Below are 19,921 nucleotides of genomic sequence, written 5' to 3' on the forward strand. Positions count from 1 at the left end.
CTGATTTCTGTGTGTTAATTTTGTAACCTACAGCTTTACCAAATTCATTGATGAGTTCTAGTAGTTTTCTGGTAGCATCTTCAGAATCTTCTATGTATACTAAAATGTCATCCGTAAACAGTGACAGTTTAACTTCTTATTTTCCAATTTGTATTCCCCTTACTTTTTTTTCTTCTCTTATTGCTATAGCTAGGACTTCCAAAACTATGTTGAATAAAAAAGGTGAGATCGGACATCCTTAACTTGTTCCTGATATTAGATGGATTGATTTCAGCTTTTCACCATCGAGTATGTAGATGTAGGCTAGCTGTAGGTTTGTCATATATAGCCTTTATTATGTTGAGGTGTATGCCCTCAACCCAATTTCTGGAGAGTTATCATAAATGGGTGCTGAATTTTGTTAAAAGCTTTTTATGCATCATTGAGATGATCATATGGTTTTTATTCTTCAATTTGTTAATGGATGTATTACACGGATTAGCTTGTGGATGTTGAAATATTCTTGCATCCCTGGGTTGAATCCCACTTGATCACGGTGTATGATCTTTTAAATGTACTGTTGAATATGAATTGCTAGTATTTTGTTGAGGAGTTTTGCATCTATGTTCATCAGTTTTATTGGCCTGTAAATTTTGTTGTGTGGTATCTTTGTTTGGTTTTGGCATCAGGATGATGGTGACTTCATAAAATAAGTTGGCAAGCTTTCCTCCACTGCAGGTTTTTTGGAACGATTTCAGAAGGGTCACTGTTCCCTCTTATCTAAATATTTGATAAAATTTGCCTGTGAAGCCATCAGGTCCTGGAATTTTGTTTTGGGGGAGGTTTTTAATCACAGTTTCAATTTCAGTGCTTGTGATTGGTCTGTTCATATTTTCTGTTTCTTCCTGGTTCAGTCTAGGGAGACAATACATTTCTAAGAATTATCTATTTCTTTCAGGTTGTCCATTTTATTGGCATACAGTTGTTCATAGTAGTCTCTTGTAATCTTTTGTATTGCTATGGAGTCAATTGTAACCTCTCTGTTTTTATTTCTAATTTTACTGATTTGTGTCCTCTCCCTGTTTTTCTTGATGAGTTTAACTAAAGGTTTACCAATTTTGTTTGTTTTTTCAAAGAACCAGCTTTTAGTTTCATTGATTGTTTTCTTTGTCTCTATTTCATTTATTTTCTCTGATCTTTATGATTTCCTTCCTTCTGCTGATTTTAAATTTTATTTTTGTTCTTCTTTCTCTAATTGTTTCAGATTTAAGGTTAGGTTGTTTATTTGAGATTTTTCTTGTTTCTTGCCATAAGATTGTATTGCTAGAAACTTCCCTCTTCGTACTACTTTTTGTGCATCCTGTAAGTTTTGGATGTTGTGCTTTCATTTTCTTTTTTCTCCAGGGATTTTTAAATTCTTATTTGATTTCTTCAGTGATCCAGTGGTTGTTTAATAGTGTATCATGTAGCCAGCATGTGTTTGTGTTTAATCTTAGAGATTTTTTTCTTTTAGTTTATTTCTAATCTTATAGTATTGTGATCAGAAAAAATCCCTTAATAAGATTTCAGTTTTCTTAAAATTGCATAGGCTAGCCTTATGTCCCAGCATGTGGTCAGTCCTGGAGAATGTTTCATGTGCACTTGAGAGGAATGTGTAATCTGCTGCTTTTGGATGGAATGTTCTATACATATCAACTAAGTCCAACTTGTCTAACGTATCACTTAAGGCCTGTATTTCATTATTGATTTTCTGCCTGGATGATCTGTCCATTCAGGAATGTGGGGTATTAAAGTCTTTCACTGGTACTGTGTTACTGTTGATTTCTACCTTTATGTTTGTTTGTATTTCCTTACATATTGAGGGGCTCCTATGTTGGGTGCATGTATATTTTTAATTGTGATATCTTCTTGAATTTAACCTTTGATCATTATTTAGTGTCCTTCTTTGTCTCTTATAACAGTTTTTGTTTTAAAGTCTATTTTGTCTGGTGTGAGTATTGCTACTTTAGCCTTCTTATGATTTCCATTTATATGAAATACCTTCTCCCATCCTGTTATTTTTAGTCTATAACTGTCCATAGGCCTAAGGTGGGTCTCTTGTAGACAACATATATATATGGGTCTTGTTTTTATATCCATCCAGCCAACCTATGTCTTTTGGTTGGTGCATTTAATTCATTTATATTTAAGGAAATTATTGATATGTATGATACTATTACAATTTTGTCAGTTTGGGGGGGTTTATTTTTTGTAGAACTTTTTCTTCTTTTGTGTTTACTGCCTAGAGAAGTTCCTTTAGCATTTATTGTAAAACTGTTTTAGTGGTGCTGAATTATCTTTAACTTTTGCATGTCTGCAAAGCTTTTATTTCTCCATCAAATCTTATTGAGAGTCTTGCTTGGTAGAGTAGTCTTGGTTGTAGTTTCTTCCCTTTCATCACTTGGAGTACATCATGCCATTCCCTTCTGGCTTGTAGACTTTGCATTGAGAAATCAGCTTGAGATAACCACCTGGGATTTCTATTGGGTGATATTTGTCTTTTTCTGTTGTTGCTTTTAATATTCTATCTTTGTCTTTATTTAATTTTTGCCACTTTGATTACTATGTGTTTTGATTACTATGTGTTCTTTAGGTTTATTCTGCTTGGAACTCTCTGCCCTTCCTTGAATTGGTTAACTATTTCTTTTCTCATGTTGGGGAAGTTTTCAACTATTATCTCTTCAATTATTTTCTCAAGTTCTTTCTTTCTATCATCTCCTCTGGGACCTTTATAATGTGAATGTTGGTGTGTTTAATGTCCCCGAGTTCTCTTAGGCTGTCTTCATTTCTTTTCATTCTTTTTATATATTCTGTTTTGTAGCAGTGATTTCCACCATTCTGTCCTCCAGGTCCATTATCCATTCTTCTGCTTCAGTTATTCTGCTTTTGATTCCTTGTAGTGTTGAAGAAAGTAGGGAAAACCAATAGACCATTCGGGTATGACCTAAATCAAATCCCTTATTTTTATACAGTGGAAGTGAGAAATAGATTAAGGGACTAGATCTGATAGACAGAGTGCCTGATGAACTATGGACAGAGGTTTGTGACATTGTACAGGAGACAGGGATCAAGACCATCCCCATGGAAAAAAATGCAAAAAAGCCAAATGGCTGTCTGAGGTGGCCTTACAAACAGCTGTGAAAAGAAGAGAAGTGAAAAGCAAAGGAGAAAAGGAAAGATATTCCCATTTGAATGCAGAGTTCCAAAGAATAGCAAGGAGAGATAAGAAAGCCTTCCTCAGCGATCAATGCAAAGAAATAGAGGAAAACAACAGAATGGGAAAGACTAGGGATCTCTTCAAGAAAATTAGAGATACCAAGGGAACATTTCATGCAAAGATGGGCTCGATAAAGGACAGAAATGGTATGGACCTAACAGAAGCAGAAGATATTAAGAAGAGGTGGCAAGAATACACAGAAGAACTGTACAAAAAAGAGCTTCAGCCACTATGGAGAACAGTGTGGAGATTCCTTAAAAAACTGGAAATACAACTGCCTTATGACCCAGCAATCCCACTGCTGGGCATACACACTGAGGAAACCAGAAGGGAAAGAGACATGTGTATCCCAGTGTTCATCGCAGCACTGTTTAAAATAGCCAGGACATGGAAGCAACCTAGATGCCCATCAGCAGATGAATGGATAAGAAAGCTGTGGTACATATACACAATGGAGTATTACTCAGCCATTAAAAAGAATACATTTGAATTAGTTCTAATGAGGTGGATGAAACTGGAGCCTATTATACAGAATGAAGTAAGCCAGAAAGAAAAACACCAATACAGTATACTAATGCATATATATGGAATTTAGAAAGATGGTAACAATAACCCTGTGTACGAGACAGCAAAAGAGACACTGATGTATATATCAGTTTTATGGACTCTATGGGAGAGGGAGAGGGTGGGATGATTTGGGAGACTGGCATTGAAACATGTATAATATCATGTATGAAACGAGTCGCCAGTCCAGGTTCGATGCACGATACTGGATGCTTGGGGCTGGTGCACTGGGACAACCCAGAGGGAGGGTATGGGGAGGGAGGAGGGAGGAGGGTTCAGGATGGGGAACACAGGTATACCTGTGGCGGATTCATTTCGATATTTGGCAAAACTAATACAATATTGTAAAGTTTAAAAATAAAATAAAATTAAAAAAAAAAAAAAAGAGCTTCACAACCCAGATAATTACGATGGTATGATCACTCACGTAGAGCCAAACATCTTGGAATTTGAAGTCAAGTGGGCCTTAGAAAGCATCACTACAAACAAAACTAGTGGAGGTGATGGAATTCCAGTTGAACTATTTCAAATCCTGAAAGATGATGCTGTGAAAGTATTGCACTCCATTTGCCAGCAAATTTGGAAAACTCAGCAGTGGCCACAGGACTGGAAAAGGTCAGTTTTCATTCCAATTCCAAAGAAAGGAAATGCCGAAGAATGCTCAAACTACCACACAATTGCACTCACCTCACATGCTAGCTCCTGCTCAAAATTCTCCAAGCCAGGCTTCAGCAGTATGTGAACCGTGAACTTCCAGATGTTCAAGCTGGTTTTAGAAAAGGTAGAGGAACCAGAGATCAAATTGCCAACATCCTCTGGATAATTAATAAAAACAAGAGAGTTCCAGAAAAACATCCATTTCTGCTTTATTGACTATGCCAAAGCCTTTGACTGTGTGGATCACAATAAACTGTGGAAAATTCTGAAAGAGATGGGAATACTAGAACCCCTGATCTGCCTCTTGAGAAATTTGTATGCAGGTCAGGAAGCAACAGTTAGAACTGGACATGGAACAGCAGACTGGTTCCAAATAGGAAAAGGAGTTCGTCAAGGCTGTATATTGTCACCCTGTTTATTTAACTTATATGCAGAGTACATCATGAGAAACACTGGGCTGGAAGAAGCACAAGCTGGAAACAAGATTGCTGGGAGAAATATCAGTGACCTCAGATATGCAGATGACACCACCCTTATGGCAGAAAGTGAAGAGGAACTCAAAAGCCTCTTAATGAAAGTGAAAGTGGAGAGTGAAAAAGTTGGGTTAAAGCTCAACATTCAGAAAATGAAGATCATGGCATTTGGTCCCATCACTTCATGGGAAATAGATGGGGAAACAGTGGAAACAGTGTCAGACTTTATTTTTCTGGGCTCCAAAATCACTGCAGATGGTGACTGCAGCCATGAAATTACAAGACGTTTACTCCTTGGGGGAAAAGTTATGACAAACCTAGACAGCATATTAAAAAAGCAGAGACATTACTTTGACAACAAAGATCCATCTAGTCAAGGCTATGGTTTTTCCTGTGGTCATGTATGGATGTGAGAGTTGGATTGTGAAGAAGACTGAGCGCCAAAGAATTGATGCTTTTGAACTGTGGTGTTGGAGAAGACTCTTGAGAGTCCCTTGGAATGCAAGGAGATCCAACCAGTCCATTCTAAAGGAGATCAGCCCTGAGTGTTCTTTGGAAGGACTGATGCTAAAGCTGAAACTCCAGTACTTTGGCCACCTCGTTCAAAGAGTTGACTCATTGGAAAAGACCCTGATGCTGGGAGGGATTGGGGGCAGGAGGAGAAGGGGACAACAGAGGATGAAATGGCTGGATGGTATCACCAATTTGATGGACATGAGTTTGAGTGGACTCCGGGAGTTGGTGATAGACAGGGAGGCCTGGCGTGCTGTGATTCATGGGGTCGCAAAAAGTTGGACACGACTGAGTGAACTGAACTGAATTGAAATGTATTGTTTATCTGTGTTTCTTTGTTCTTTAGAAATGTTTGGTAAACATCTTTTGCATCTTCTCCACTCTTTTTCAGAGATCCTAGATCATCTTCTGGAGAAGGCAATGGCAACCCACTCCAGTACTCTTGCCTGGAAAATCCCATGGACGGAGGACCTGGTAGGCTGCAGTCCATGGGGTCGCTAAGAGTCGGACACGACTGAGCAACTTCACTTTCCCTTTTCACTTTCATGCATTGGAGAAGGAAATGGCAACCCACTCCAGTGTTTTTGCCTGGAGAATCCCAGGGACGGTGGAGCCTGGTGAGCTGCGGTCTATGGGGTTGCAGAGTCGGACAAGATGACTTAGCAGCAGCAGCAGATCATCTTCACTACCATTAATCTTAATACTTTTTCTGGAAGGTTGCCTATCTGCACTTCATTTAGTTGTTTTTCTGGAGATTTATCTTTTTCCTTCATCTGGGACATAATTCTATTTCTTTTCATTTTGGTTAGCTTTCTGTGATTGTGGTATTCATTCTTTAGGCTGTGGGCTTATAGTTCTTGTGTCTTCTCTCTGCCCTCTGGTGGATGAGAATAAGAGGCTTGTGCAAACTTCCTGATGCGAGGGTTGGCTGTGGAAAAACTGGTTCATTCTCTGGTGGGCAGGGCCTTGGTCAATAAAGCTTTAATCTTATTGTCTTCTGATAGGTGGATCACACTCCTCCCTGTTAGTTGTTTGACTTGAGGCCACCCAGTTCTGGATTCTGGAGACTTTATGGTAGGGCTAATGGCAACCTCCGTGAGGATTTATGCCAAGATGCATCTCCCAGGACTGCTGCTGCCAGTGCCCCTGTCCCCATAGCAGGCCACTTCCCACCCGTGCCTCTGCAGGAGGTCCTCAAACACTCACAGGTTGATCTGGCTCAGTCTCTTGTTGTGTCACTGTTCCTTTCCCCTGGGTCCTAGTGCACACAGGTTTTGTTTGTGCTCTCCAGGAGTAGAGTCTCTATTTCCCCCAGTCCTGTGAAAGTCCTGTAATCAAATCCCACTAGTCTTCAAAGTCAGACTCCCTGAGGATTCCCAGTCTGTTTGCCAGATCCCCAGGCTGGGAAGCCTGATATGAGGCACAGAACCTTCACAACAGTGGGAGAACTTCCTTGGTGTTATTGTTCTCGAGATTGTTGGTTGCCCACTTGGCAAACATAGGGTTTGATTTTATTGTGTTTGCATTCCTTCTACCATCTGGTTGTGGCTTCTTCTTTGATTTTGGATATGGACTATCTTTTTTTGTGTGTGGGTTCCAGCATTCTCCTGTCAATGGTTGTTAAATAGCTATTTCGGTGCTCTTGCAGAAGAATATGAGCACACGTCCTTCTATTCCATTGTCTTGAACCAATCTCCCTCCCTAATTTCTGAAATTGTGCTTTGCCTAAAGCTAGTCTAGGCAGCTGAAGTAATTCAGTTTTTAGGTGCCTTTAATTGGGATGAGAAATCAAAGTGGATAACAGAGAGTAGGAGCTAACCATTTTCTTTTCAATTTTTAGTTCAGTCTCTAACTTCTAACTTTCCTATCCTTTTTCTCTGTTTTAGTATTCTGCCTTTGGGTCTGTGCTATTTATCAGAGCTCTAGGATTGTATAATCTTGCTCCTTGACGAATTTTTAAAATACCAGTAGCCCATAGGAACTCTCTAAGGCTTTTTTAGTCTGTGAGACCTAGACTTGAATGCAGTGAGCAGCTGTTCAAAGGATCAGACAGATGGAGGATTGGGAGGGAGTAGCTGATGGAGGCTCTTGTTAGGAAGTAAAATAACCTCTCAGTACTTCAGTCACTTTATCTTTAAACATTTCTATGCCTCAACTTATTCATTCATTTGTTCATTTATTCATACATAGACATCATTCAAGTTGGGAGAATAAGTGCTTAAATAATTTATTCATGCAGTGTAATAAATCTTCACCTCTTGATCTCCACTGTCACCATCGTCTCTTGAGAGAGAGGTTCCACTCTGTTAATAGTTTTCTGGTTTCTACTCCTCTAGTTTCTGATTAAGCATATCTGAAAGTGAAAGTGTTAGTCACTCAGTCGTGTCTGACTCTTTGTGACTCTATGGACTGCAGCCCACAGGGTCCCTTGTCCATGGAATTCTCCAGGCAAGAATACTGGAGTGGGTTGCCATTTCCTTCTCCAGGGGATCTTTCTGATTCAGGGATTGAATCCAGTGTTCCCACATTGCAGGCAGATTCTTTACCATCTGAGCCACCAGGGAAGCCCTGGGGCTCAAGAATTGATATTTCTAAGGAGTTCCCAAATACTCTGATGCAGCTGGTTCAGGGATCATTAAAAACCATACAATAATGTACTGTGATAGAATAAAATCTGAGCTCTTCCTGTGATCTGGGCCTCTGCTTACCCCTCTGATTTCACAGTATTCTACTTCCCACGTTTCAGTCTACTCCAGCCATTTCCAGCCTTCTGTTTGTTTCTCTACTATGCCAAGTTTGCTTAGCCTCAAGGATTTTGCACATTCCTGAAATGCTCTATCCTCAAATGTTTGCATGGATTATTCTTTATACAGGTAAGTCTGTGTTTAAATCTCATATCCCGAGGAAGACAAGACAATCAATCTGAAGTATTCCTCGATCACCTACTTCAATCTCTACCCCAAGGATTTTCTACTACATTATTCTATATTATCTCTTTTTATAGTGCTTATCATTAGCTTATATTAATTATTTCTGTATTTTGTTATTTATCTTGTTTACTTCTATTATATGTAATTGTATCTTTGTAAATGCTTGGTATGTAGGAAGAACTAACAGTTTTTGTTGGGGGGTGGGAATGGAAAAGTGTGAATAAACGAATGTGTTGTACCTTAATGGTATGTACACAGAGGTATGTATATAGTGAACTGTTTTTCAGTTGCTCAGTCATGCTGACTCTTTATGACTCCATGGACTGCAGCACACCAGGATTCCCTGTCCTCCACTATCTCCCGGAGTTTGCTCAAACTCACATCCACTGAGTTGATGATGCCATCCAACCATCTTGTCCTCTCTTGCTACCTTTTCCTACTCTCAATCTTTCCCAGAATCAGGGTCTTTTCTAATGAGTCAACTCTTCTCTTCCCTTGAATAAAGATTAAGCTACAATAATTTCTGTAGAATATTAGAAGTGAAAATAAGGGTGAGTTAACCCTGATTATTCTGTTTAACTAACTTCAGTGATATTACTTAATATTATATCAATATCATAAGTTTGTCATGGTCAGATTTTGTGGCTGTAAATTATTTTATCTAAAAAGTCATCTAGCTTCTTTTTGATTTATTTACATAGAATAAAACAGTGAATAAAAACAATAAGTTAAATAAAAGATAATATTTACTGATTGCTGTCTGTTTTTGGAGTAATATACGGGGTGCTTTATTGGCTTCCCAGGTGGCTCAGTGGTAACAAATCCACCTGCCAATGCAGGAGGCACAAGTTCAATCCCTTGGTTGGGAAGATCCCTGGGTTGGGAAGATCCCCTGGAGGAGGAAATGGCAACTCACTCCAGTATGCTTGCCTGGATAATCCCATGGACAGAGGAACCTGGCAGGCTACAGTCCATAGCATCACAAAGAGCTGGACATGACTAAGCACACACAAATGGGGTACTTTGTATTTTATTTAATACTAACAATCTAATTCATAGGATCATTGTATTAACTTCATTTTTTTTAAAGATGAGGAAATTGAGATTGTGAGAATATATATTTTGTTTAAAGTCACTCATTAAAATGGTGGAGTTTGATTTAAAAATGAACCTGTATTTGTCTGCATTTAATGACTGTGCTCCCCATCCCACCTTTTACTGAGTAACTCCTGCATTCTAGAAACTGTAGTAAGCATTTTTCTTAACTGGTTTACTGGAATCTAATCTTAGTGAGGTGTAGAAACATTAAGCCCTTTTATCTTTTCTCTCCAATCATTTCAAACATGCTAGAATAAGCCCTCTTTGACACTAGATTGGGAGAAGATTGCTCTGTTTTCCAAGTAATTTCAGGGAGTATAAAGTGCACTCCAGACCAAATCAAATCTTCAGTCTCATATCCTATCTAATTCTCTGTCCCTCTCTGCCTGGGTCAGGCCTTGGTGAGAAACTTGGAATCCAATGTAGAGGTGATGTCATGTATTATTGAATCCTCTGCTTTAGGCCAATCCTTTCTGATTCCTTTTCTCTTCTGATGTGTTATATCGTACTTAGTCACTCAGTCATGTCTGACTCTATGTGATTCTATGGACTGTAGCCTGCCAGGTTCCTCTGTCCATGGGATTTTCCAGGCAAGAATACTGGAGTGGGTTGCCAGATCCCCTCCTGGGGATCTTCCATATCCAGGGATCAAACATGTGTCTCCTATATTCTTTACCACTGAGCCACCTGGAAAGGCATGAATAAAATGGAAAATAGTAGAACCTTTGTTCATTTCACTGGTGGTTATAATAATCCTCTCTTGGCTGTGATGCCCTCAGTGAGATATGTATACAGGCTCTGCCTTTACTGCCTCAGATTCCCTGGTTCTTGGCTCTGTGGATTTCATTCCACAGTCTTGCTAGTGGTATCCCTGCCCCTGGCTGCAGCTTCTAGTTTGGGAAAGCAATAAGGATGGGACACCCCCCCAGCTCACCTTTCTTTAGTGATATTTCCCTAACCCATGAGAAACTCATGTTTTCTTTTTTTTGTTTTTACCTTATTAAACGGTATGACTGTAGGCAAATCCCAGTTTGGCTTTATTTTCCCTGGATAAGTCTCTCTGGAATCTTCTTCTTCCATTCAGATATATCAGGATGGCTTTATTTTCCCTAGGTAAGTCTCTCTGGAGTCTTCTTCTTCCATTCAGATATATCAGGATGTTCAGAAATTGCACCACCTTGGAAATGGCACCCCACTCCAGTACTCTTGCCTGGAAAATCCCATGGATGGAGTAGCCTGGTGGGCTGTAGTCCGTGGGGTCACTAAGAGTCAGACACGACTGAGCGACTTCACTTTCACTTTTCACTTTCATGCATTGGGGAAGGAAATGGCAACCCACTCCAGTGTTCTTGCCTGGAGAATCCCGGGGACGGGGAGCCTGGTGGGCTGCCGTCTATGGGGTCGCACAGAGTCAGACATGACTGCCGTGACTTAGCAGCAGCTTAGCAGCAGCAGATATTTAATGAGGGACTTAACCCTCAGTCTCTATCAGAGTGAATCCCTCTTTCACCAACTGGGTTTCTGCAGGGAACATTCTCCTTCTCTCATTTACTTGTGTTTGTATGAGGGTGTGATGGGGAGAACAGCTGTACTCTCCTAATTATTTTAACTCATTCTTCTGATTATTTTCTTTCAAACTGTTCCTATTCCTTTGCTTTTGTATGCTGATGGTGAGGTGATAGTGACACTTAGTCACTTCTTAATTTCTGAAGGTGATGTCTGGTCTTCTTGGCTACTGTTTTGGAACATTAGGGCATTTGACCCTGACCACTGTTGTCTGCAGCTTTGGTGCCTTAGCTTTAATTCAAAGGAAACTGGAAAAGTTTCAGTCGATGCAGGCATTTTATCTTTCAGTCCTCATAAGAAATTTAGGAGTTACCTCCATTTTATAAGGAGGAAAGTTAGACTAACAGAGATTATATAAGTTGCCCAAAGTCTCACAGATAAAGGTAAGACTGTGATTCAAATTCTGTCAGAGACCAAACACTTTGTTTGCTTGTTATCCATGCACCATACTTCTATCTTCTTGACTGTGATAGAAGTTAAGATGTGTTTACTTTCAACACGGTTAGTGCCAATGCAAATTATCATGGTTAATTATTCTTTTTCCAGGAAAATTCATTGTAGAAACAAATTGCCAGTGTCTGCAGAGGACTCAATTAAAGAAACATTAGCTATACAATCTGATATATTTTCTGGTTCTCACCATTTTTTTTTAACATGTTGTTTTCTTATTAATAATTGCTTCCAGTTCCAAGTCCACATTCCTTATGCTAATATTAATGATGGGTTATGCCAGATATTATGTTTTAAAGCTTCAGTGATTTTCAAATATCATCAAGCCAAGAGTATAAACTACATATGCTTTTGTATATGTATAGGAATGCATTTGCAGAGGCTTCAAAAATTTTCTCTGTATGCTAATTTTGTTTTCTTCTTAGTTACAGGGATACGGAAAAGAATTTCTACAATATCTCTAACAGATGCTCCTATGCAGACCATTCCAACAAAGAGGACATTGAAGAGGTCTCAGGAATTCTTCAGTGTACTGCTAATGTACTCGGTATAGTAACCGTTTGTTTATAAGATTGAGAGAGAATGAGTGAGGGGAGGAGAGGAAAGGAAAAGAGTGTTGCAGTTTCACTAAAGAGAGATTTGAAGACTATGGTGAACTGAGACCAGGACCTTGTCTTTAAGTGATTTAATTCCAATACTTCTGATGATGTTTAAATGAAAGTTACCTGCATGCCATTTACTCAGAGATTGGAAAATATAATGTTAAAAACACATTCCAAGTAAACTTTTCTAGATATTCATATGTTAGTATTATTAGCCTCCTGTAATCCATATTTCTCTGACTCTCAGTTGAAACTGGAGATCTTCCTCTTTTCTCAAGGCTTTTGCTTTATTCTTATTATTTATTCCATTATTTCTGGAAAGCCTGGTTGGTGCTGGAGGGTGGTTCACATGTACTCATAGTAGGCTCTGCAACTCAAAGGCAGTGAAGCAGGTCATCCATGGAAGTCTCTGTGTCCTACTTGTTGAGGAGTGTCTATCTTCAAAATACTAATATTTATGATATAAGGCTGTTTTTAGAAGCTCCCACCACAGTAAGGATTACTGTTATACTGCACGGATTCATGCGGCCATAAGGTACCGTAAGTGAGATGCACTATCTTGTGATCTAAAGTTCTTGGTGTGTGAGAGCTACATTTTATTATATGCAAAGTAGATAACATAGCAGGAATCCCTTTTGCTCTAATATCTTACAGAGTTTTTTGGGGGGAAATATACCTCTTTCAGTGTTTTTTTGTGTTGTCTTTTTGTCTTATGACTCAGACAGAAATCCCTGGAGTTGTAGGGAGTGGTAGTGGGGAACAGCAAATCTTAGTGACTGACTCCATATAAAACTCAGAATCACCTCTCTTTCAGAATCAGATTTTGCAGACTAGGGAAAACTTGCTTCCCTTTCTTTCCCTTTAGGGTAAGTGCTTTCCCTGGAGACATCTGAGTCCCTCCTACAAACAGATTTCAAGTGACCTCAGCTCATGAGTTTACCAGAGTTTTCTAAACATATGAGAGGCACACCTAGCTTTAACACTCAAACTGGGACTACAGCTACACACTGACTATGTTTTCTTCCTGGGTAACTTTCTTAAACATAAAATATTACAATAAGAATATGAAACTTTTGTGAGGGAAGCATAGAGTTCTAAGTGGCTTGTCCAAGATAGTATTGGGCAATGAAAAGGAAGGCCAAAGATTTACTTATGTCGATCTTAGTGCAACTGCATGGGTGAAATGCTACCCAGACAAACATTATTATTGGAGAAGATAAGGGTTGAGAGTGGGATGGGGTTGGGTATCACCCAAGAACTGTTTATAGTTTTCTGATTCTGTATTTCCCAGCACTCTCTCACAAGCACTATCAATTACTTTTGATGCATTGTGATTTTTTGAATTAATGGGGTGAGATGGTGTCCCACTATGAGGAATGCATCAGAATCTTGGCCAAGCGATGTTTATTATATTGAAAAAATGTTCTTTACTTGCCAGTTCTAAATGATTGCCTGAACCTCACATCTCCTTTCCTTTCCTTATGTTCCCCACTTTGAGAATTTCTATTAGAGGGAGTAAAAGGTGTACAAGATGAAGAATATGTAAGAATTACTAAAGACTCTTTCTAACTATAACTTGCACATAAATGTACACAATTCCTACAAGAAATTTTAGTTAGATAATTTGTTGCAATAACCACCAGTGTCACCACCAGGTGACACCCAGCTCTGTTGGGGCTTCCTAGGTGGCACTAGTGGTAAAGAACCCGCGCGCCAATGCAGAAAGCATAAGAGATGCAGGCGTGATCCCTGGCCTGGAAGATCCCCTGGAAAGGGGCATGGCAACCCTCTCCAGAATTCTTGCCTGGAGAATCCCACGGACAGAAGAGCCTGGCGGGCTACAGTCCATAGAGTTGCAAAAAGTCAGATGTAACTGAAGCAACTGAGCACACGCACCCAGGTGATACTGTAGGCCTAGCTCAGTTTGGTTGCCTTTCAGAAGTTGCCATGAGGTAGATCAAGTGAGTGAGTGAAAACAACATAGGCAGTATGCTGCCTGATGATATTAGGGAAGGAGTAGTTTTTAAATAAGTAAGTATAATTTAGAAGGGGACTGTGTAACAGCGTTGAGATTTTCATTACCATTAGATTTTTCTAAAACAGAGATATTAAGTCTGACTTTTTTCCCCGCAAGCAATGATGGGTAGTTCTTAAAATGTATAAAGCACAATCTTATAAATGACTGTGACCTGTTCACTAGATGCTGGCATGTGCCTAAACTGTAGCTGTTCTCTTGAATAATGTCCTTTCATTATTCTTGAAATATAGACTAAAAACAAAAATAGCAGCTTTACTAGTCATATTCAATGAAAGCTTTATTTTTAACAAGTGACTGAAGTATGGATTAATCTTGGTTTGCTTAGATCTTACCTTTTTAAAAAAATTACATTTAAAGTCTCTTGTGCAATGATTATGCAAAGGTAAGAACTGATTAACTCATTGGAAAGAAAAACACCATAAAGAAAATGAACCTGTTTTGAGTTGGAGAGTTTAGCATGGAGAAATAGTTTCAACTAAAGAAAAATGTTGTTACCTGGTACTCTTCTCTATGCATGCCAGAGGACAGTTTTACAAATCTATGATTTATATTTACCAGCTTTGTGTAGTCTGGTTAGAATATTGGTGAGTTGAAATCAGGGGATACATATTTCATTCACTGTCTTAACATATTAGAGAATATAGTAGAGGCTGGGGTTTACTTTGTGGCTCAGATGGTAAAGAATCTGCTTGCTAATTCAGGAGACCCAGGTTTGATCCCTGGGTCAGGAAGATCCCCTGGAGAAAGGCATGGCTACACACTCCAGTATTCTTGCCTGGAGAATTCCATGAACAGAGGAGCCTGGCAGGCTACTGTCCATGGGGTTGCAAAGAGTCAGACAGGACTGAGCGACGAATACACACACATGGTGGAGACTAGAATTGTGTTTATTCACTCATATGAATGTTACTTATATTTCACATGTCATGAAAAACATTTAAAGTCATAGGTCAGAAAATATGATCAGAATAGCAAATTTTTTGTCCTTTCAAAATGACCATCTCTATCGACTTGGTATAAACTGTAGTTTGACCATTTACTGGCTCTTCAGGTTAAAGTTTGAGATTAGTGAATGGCATGGGATAAAAAGAGAAACCTGAAGAGAAGGAGAAAGATTGTTACAGAGGACCAGTTATGCCTCTCCCATTCATTTTTCCATTGCTTCTTCCCTAGGACTCCCTGGAAATGTGCACATTCCAGAGTGGTTTATACCCTCAGGAGAAGGCAGTAGCACCCCACTCCAATACTTTTGCCTGGAAAATCCCATGGATAGAGGAGCCTGGTAGGCTGCAGTCCACGGGGTCGCTAGAGTTGGACAGGACTGAGCGATTTCATTTCACTTTTCACTTTCATGCATTGGAGAAGGAAATGGCAACCCACTCCAGTGTTCTTGCCTGGAGAATCCCAGGGACGGGGGAGCCTGGTGGGCTTCCGTCTATGGGGTCACACAGAGTCGGACACGACTGAAACGATTTAGCAATGGGAAAGAACTATTTCTAGACATCAGCATTTTTGCATTGATTTTCCTTTGGTGACTTAGAAGCTAGTTTTTGTTATATTGTCTCATTATTTATAAATTAGGGATATTATGTACAGACTAGTCCTTATTTTGATACTCTGGTATTCACTGTGATATAATAAAGTCAACTCCTTATTGCCAATTGAAGAAAGTAGGGAAAACCACTAGACCATTCAGGTATGACCTAAATCAAATCCCTTATGATTATACAGTGGAAGTGAGAAATAGATTTAAGGGCCTAGATCTGATAGACTGAGTGCCTGATTAACTATGGAATGAGGTTTGTGACATTTTACAGGAGGCAGGGGTCAAGACCATTCCCATAGAAAAGAAATGCAAAAAAGCAAAATGGCTGTCTGGGGAGGCCTTACAAATAGCTGTGAAAAGAAGAGAAGCAAAAAGCAAAGGAGAAAAGGAAAGATATAAACATCTGAATGCAGAGTTCCAAAGAATAGCAAGAAGAGATAAGAAAGCCTTCTTCAGCGATCAATGCAAAGAAATAGAGGAAAACAACAGAATGGGAAAGACTAGGGATCTCTTCAAGAAAATCAGAGATACCAAAGGAACATTTCATGCAAAGATGAGCTCGATAAAGGACAGAAATGGTATGGATGTAACAGAAGCAGAAGATATTAAGAAGAGGTGGCAAGAATACACAGAAGAACTGTATAAAAAAGATCTTCACAACCCAGATAATCACAATGGTGTGATCACTGACTTAGAGCCAGACATCCTGGAATATGAAGTCAAGTGGGCCTTAGAAAGCATCACTACGAACAAAGCTAGTGGAGGTGATGGAATTCCAGTTGAGCTATTTCAAATCCTGAAAGATGATGCTGTGAAAGTGCTGCACTCAATATGCCAGCAAATTTGGAAAACTCAGCAGTGGCCACAGGACTGGAAAAGGTCAGTTTTCATTCCAGTCCCAAAGAAAGGCAATGCCAAAGAATGCTCAAACTACCGCACAATTGCACTCATCTCACATGCTAGTAAAGTAATGCTTAAAATTCTCCAAGCCAGGCTTCAGCAATATGTGAACTGTGAACTTCCTGATGTTCAAGCTGGTTTTAGAACAGGTAGAGGAACCAGAGATCAAATTGCCAACATCTGCTGGATCATGGAAAAAGCAAGAGAGTTCCAGAAAAACATCTATTTCTGCTTTATTGACTATGCCAAAGCCTTTGACTGTGTGGATCACAATAAACTGTGGAAAATTCTGAAAGAGATGGGAATACTAGAACCCCTGATCTGCCTCTTGAGAAATTTGTATGCAGGTCAGGAAGCAACAGTTAGAACTGGACATGGAACAACAGACTGCTTCCAAATAGGAAAAGGAGTACGTCAAGGCTGTATATTGTCACCCTGTTTATTTAACTTATATGCAGAGTACATCATGAGAAACACTGGACTAGAAGAAACACAAGCTGGAATCAAGATTGCCGGGAGAAATATCAATAACCTCAGATATGCATATGACACCACTCTTATGGCAGAAAGTGAAGAGGAACTAAAAAGCTTCTTGATGAAAGTGAAAATGGAGAGTGAAAAAGTTGGCTTAAAGCTCAACATTCAGAAAACGAAGATCATAGCATCCGGTCCCACCACTTCATGGGAAATGGATGGGGAAACAGTGGAAACAGTGTCAGACTTTATTTTTCTGGGCTCCAAAATCACTACAGATGGTGACTGCAGCCATGAAATTAAAAGACGCTTACTCCTTGGAAGGAAAGTTATGACCAACCTAGATAGCATATTGAAAAGCAGAGACATTACTTTGCTAACAAAGGTTCGTCTAGTCAAGGCTATGGTTTTTCCTGTGGTCATGTATGGATGTGAGAGTTGGACTGTGAAGAAGGCTGAGTGCCGAAGAATTGTTGCTTTTGAACTGTGGTGTTGGAGAAGACTCTTGAGAGTCCCTTGGACTGCAAGGAGATCCAACCAGTCCATTCTGAAGGAGATCAGCCCTGGGATTTCTTTGGAAGGAATGATGCTAAAGCTGAGACACCAGTACTTTGGCCACCTCATGCGAAGAGTTGACTCATTGGAAAAGACTCTGATGCTGGGAGGGATTGGGGGCAGGAGGAGAAGGGGATGACAGAGGATGACATGGCTGTATGGCATCACTGACTCGATGGACATGAGTCTGAGTGAACTCCGGGAGTTGGTGATGGACAGGGAGGCCTGGCATCCTGCGATTCATGGGGTCGCAAAGAGTCGGACACGACTGAGCGACTGATCTGATCTGAAAGAGACTTTAAACTCTGTAAAAAGGATATTTAAAGAGAGATAGTTGTGAACAATGCCCTCCATACTGGAGGCTTTTAGAAATCGTAAATGTATTGCTTTATTTAGTAAATAATTTGCATACCAAGGTGTATGATTTTATTTGCTTTTCACTAAGTTTGTTTTTGATTGAAGGAGAATTACTTTATATTATTGTCTTGGTTTCTGCCATTCATAAACATGAATCAGCCATAGGTATACATGTTCTCTCCCTCTTCAACCTCCCTCCCACCTCTTACAGCATGCCACCTTTCTAGGTTGCCAGAGACCCCAGTTTGAGTTCCTGAGTTGTAAAGCAAATTCCCACTGGGTATCTATTTTACGTATGGTAGTGTTTGTTTCCATGCTACTCTCCCCATCTGTTCCAACCTCTCCTTTCCCCTTACCCTGTCCACAAGTCCACATGACTGTGTCTCCATTGTTGCCCTGCAAATAGGTTCATCAGTAGCATCTACCTGGATTCCATATGTATGCATTAATATATCGTGTTTGTTTTTCTGACTTAGTTCACTCTGTATAATAGGTTCTAAGTTCATCCACCTCATTAGAATGGACTCAGATGCATTCCTTTTTATGGCTGAGTAATATTCCATTGTGTTTATATACTATAGCTTCTATATCCTTTCATCTGTCAATGGACATCTAGGTTGCTTCCATGTTCTAGCTATTGCAGATAGTGCTTCAGTGAACATTGGAGTTCATGTGTCTTTTTTGATTTTGCTTTTCTCAGGGTATATGCCTGATAGTGGGATTAATGGGTCATATGATAGTTTTATTCCTAGTTTTTAAAGGAATCTCTATACTGTCTTCCATAGTGGCTGTGCCAATTTACATTCCCACTAACAATGCAGGAGGGTTGCCTTCTCTCCAGACCCTCTCCAGCATTTATTGTTTGCAGATTTTTTGATGATGGCCATTTTGACTGGCGTGAGGTGATACCTCATTATAGTCTTTTTTTTTAAATATAAATTTATTTATTTTAATTGGAGGTTAATTACTTTACAATATTGTATTGGTTTTGCCATACATCAACATGAATCCGCCACGGGTGTTCACGTGTTCCCCATCCTGAACCCACCTCCCACCTCCCTCCCCATACCATTATAGTTTTGATTTAAATTTCTCTAATAATGAACAATGATGAGCATCTTTTGATATGTTTATTAGCCATCTGTATATCTTCTTTGGAGAGATGTCTGTTTAGGTCTTCTGTGCCCTTTTTGATCGGATTGTTTGTCTGGTATTGAGTTGTATGCTGCTGCTGCTGCTAAGTCACTTCAGTCGTATCCAACTCTGTGCGACCCCATAGACGGCAGCCCACCAGGCTCCCCCATCCCTGGGATTCTCCATTTCCTTCTCCAATGCATGAAAGTGAAAAGTGAAAGTGAAGTCGCTCAGTTGTGTCTGACTCTTCACGACCCAATTGACTGCAGCCCACCATGAACTACTTCTATATTTTGGAGATTAATGCTTTGTCAGTTATTTCATTTGCTATTATTCTCTACCATTCTTATTGTCTTTTGCCTTTCTCCCATTGTCTTTTCACCTTGTTTATAGTTTCCATGACTCTGCCAAAGCTTTTAAGTTTAATTAGGTCCCACTTATTTATTTTTGTTTTTATTTCCATTACTGTAGGAGATGGGTCATAGAGGCTCTTGCTGTGATTTATATCATAGAGTATTTTGCCCATATTTTCCTCTAAGAGTTTTTTAGTTTCTAGTCTTACATTTAGGTCTTTAATCCATTTTGAGTTTATTTTTCTCTTTGGTGTTAAAAAGTATTCTAATTTCATTCTTTTACCACATAGCTGTACAGTTTTTCCCAGCACCACTTATTGAGATAATCTTTTCTTCATTGTATATTATTGCTTCTTTTGTTAAAGATAAGTTTCCCATAGGTGTGTGGGTTTATCTGTGGGTTTTTCCATCTTGTTTCATTGGTCTGTATTTCTGTTTTTGTGCCAGTATCATATTGTCTTGATGACTGTAGCTTT

At 39.4% G+C, this 19,921-nt stretch overlaps 1 protein-coding gene across 3 annotated transcripts in view; it reads left to right on the forward strand.

The window, feature by feature from the left end:
* Positions 1-19,921, forward strand: part of GUCY1A2 (guanylate cyclase 1 soluble subunit alpha 2) — a 586,113-nt gene that overhangs the window by 144,955 nt on the left and 421,237 nt on the right. For all 3 annotated transcript variants that reach the window (XM_059874953.1, XM_059874952.1, NM_001191341.1), the window contains one exon: positions 11,912-12,033. In XM_059874953.1, the coding sequence (XP_059730936.1) occupies positions 11,912-12,033 (122 nt within the window). The remainder of the gene's footprint in view (positions 1-11,911; positions 12,034-19,921) is intronic.

Source organism: Bos taurus, chromosome 15 (genome assembly GCF_002263795.3).
Source record: "Bos taurus isolate L1 Dominette 01449 registration number 42190680 breed Hereford chromosome 15, ARS-UCD2.0, whole genome shotgun sequence".
Lineage (NCBI taxonomy): Eukaryota > Metazoa > Chordata > Mammalia > Artiodactyla > Bovidae > Bos > Bos taurus.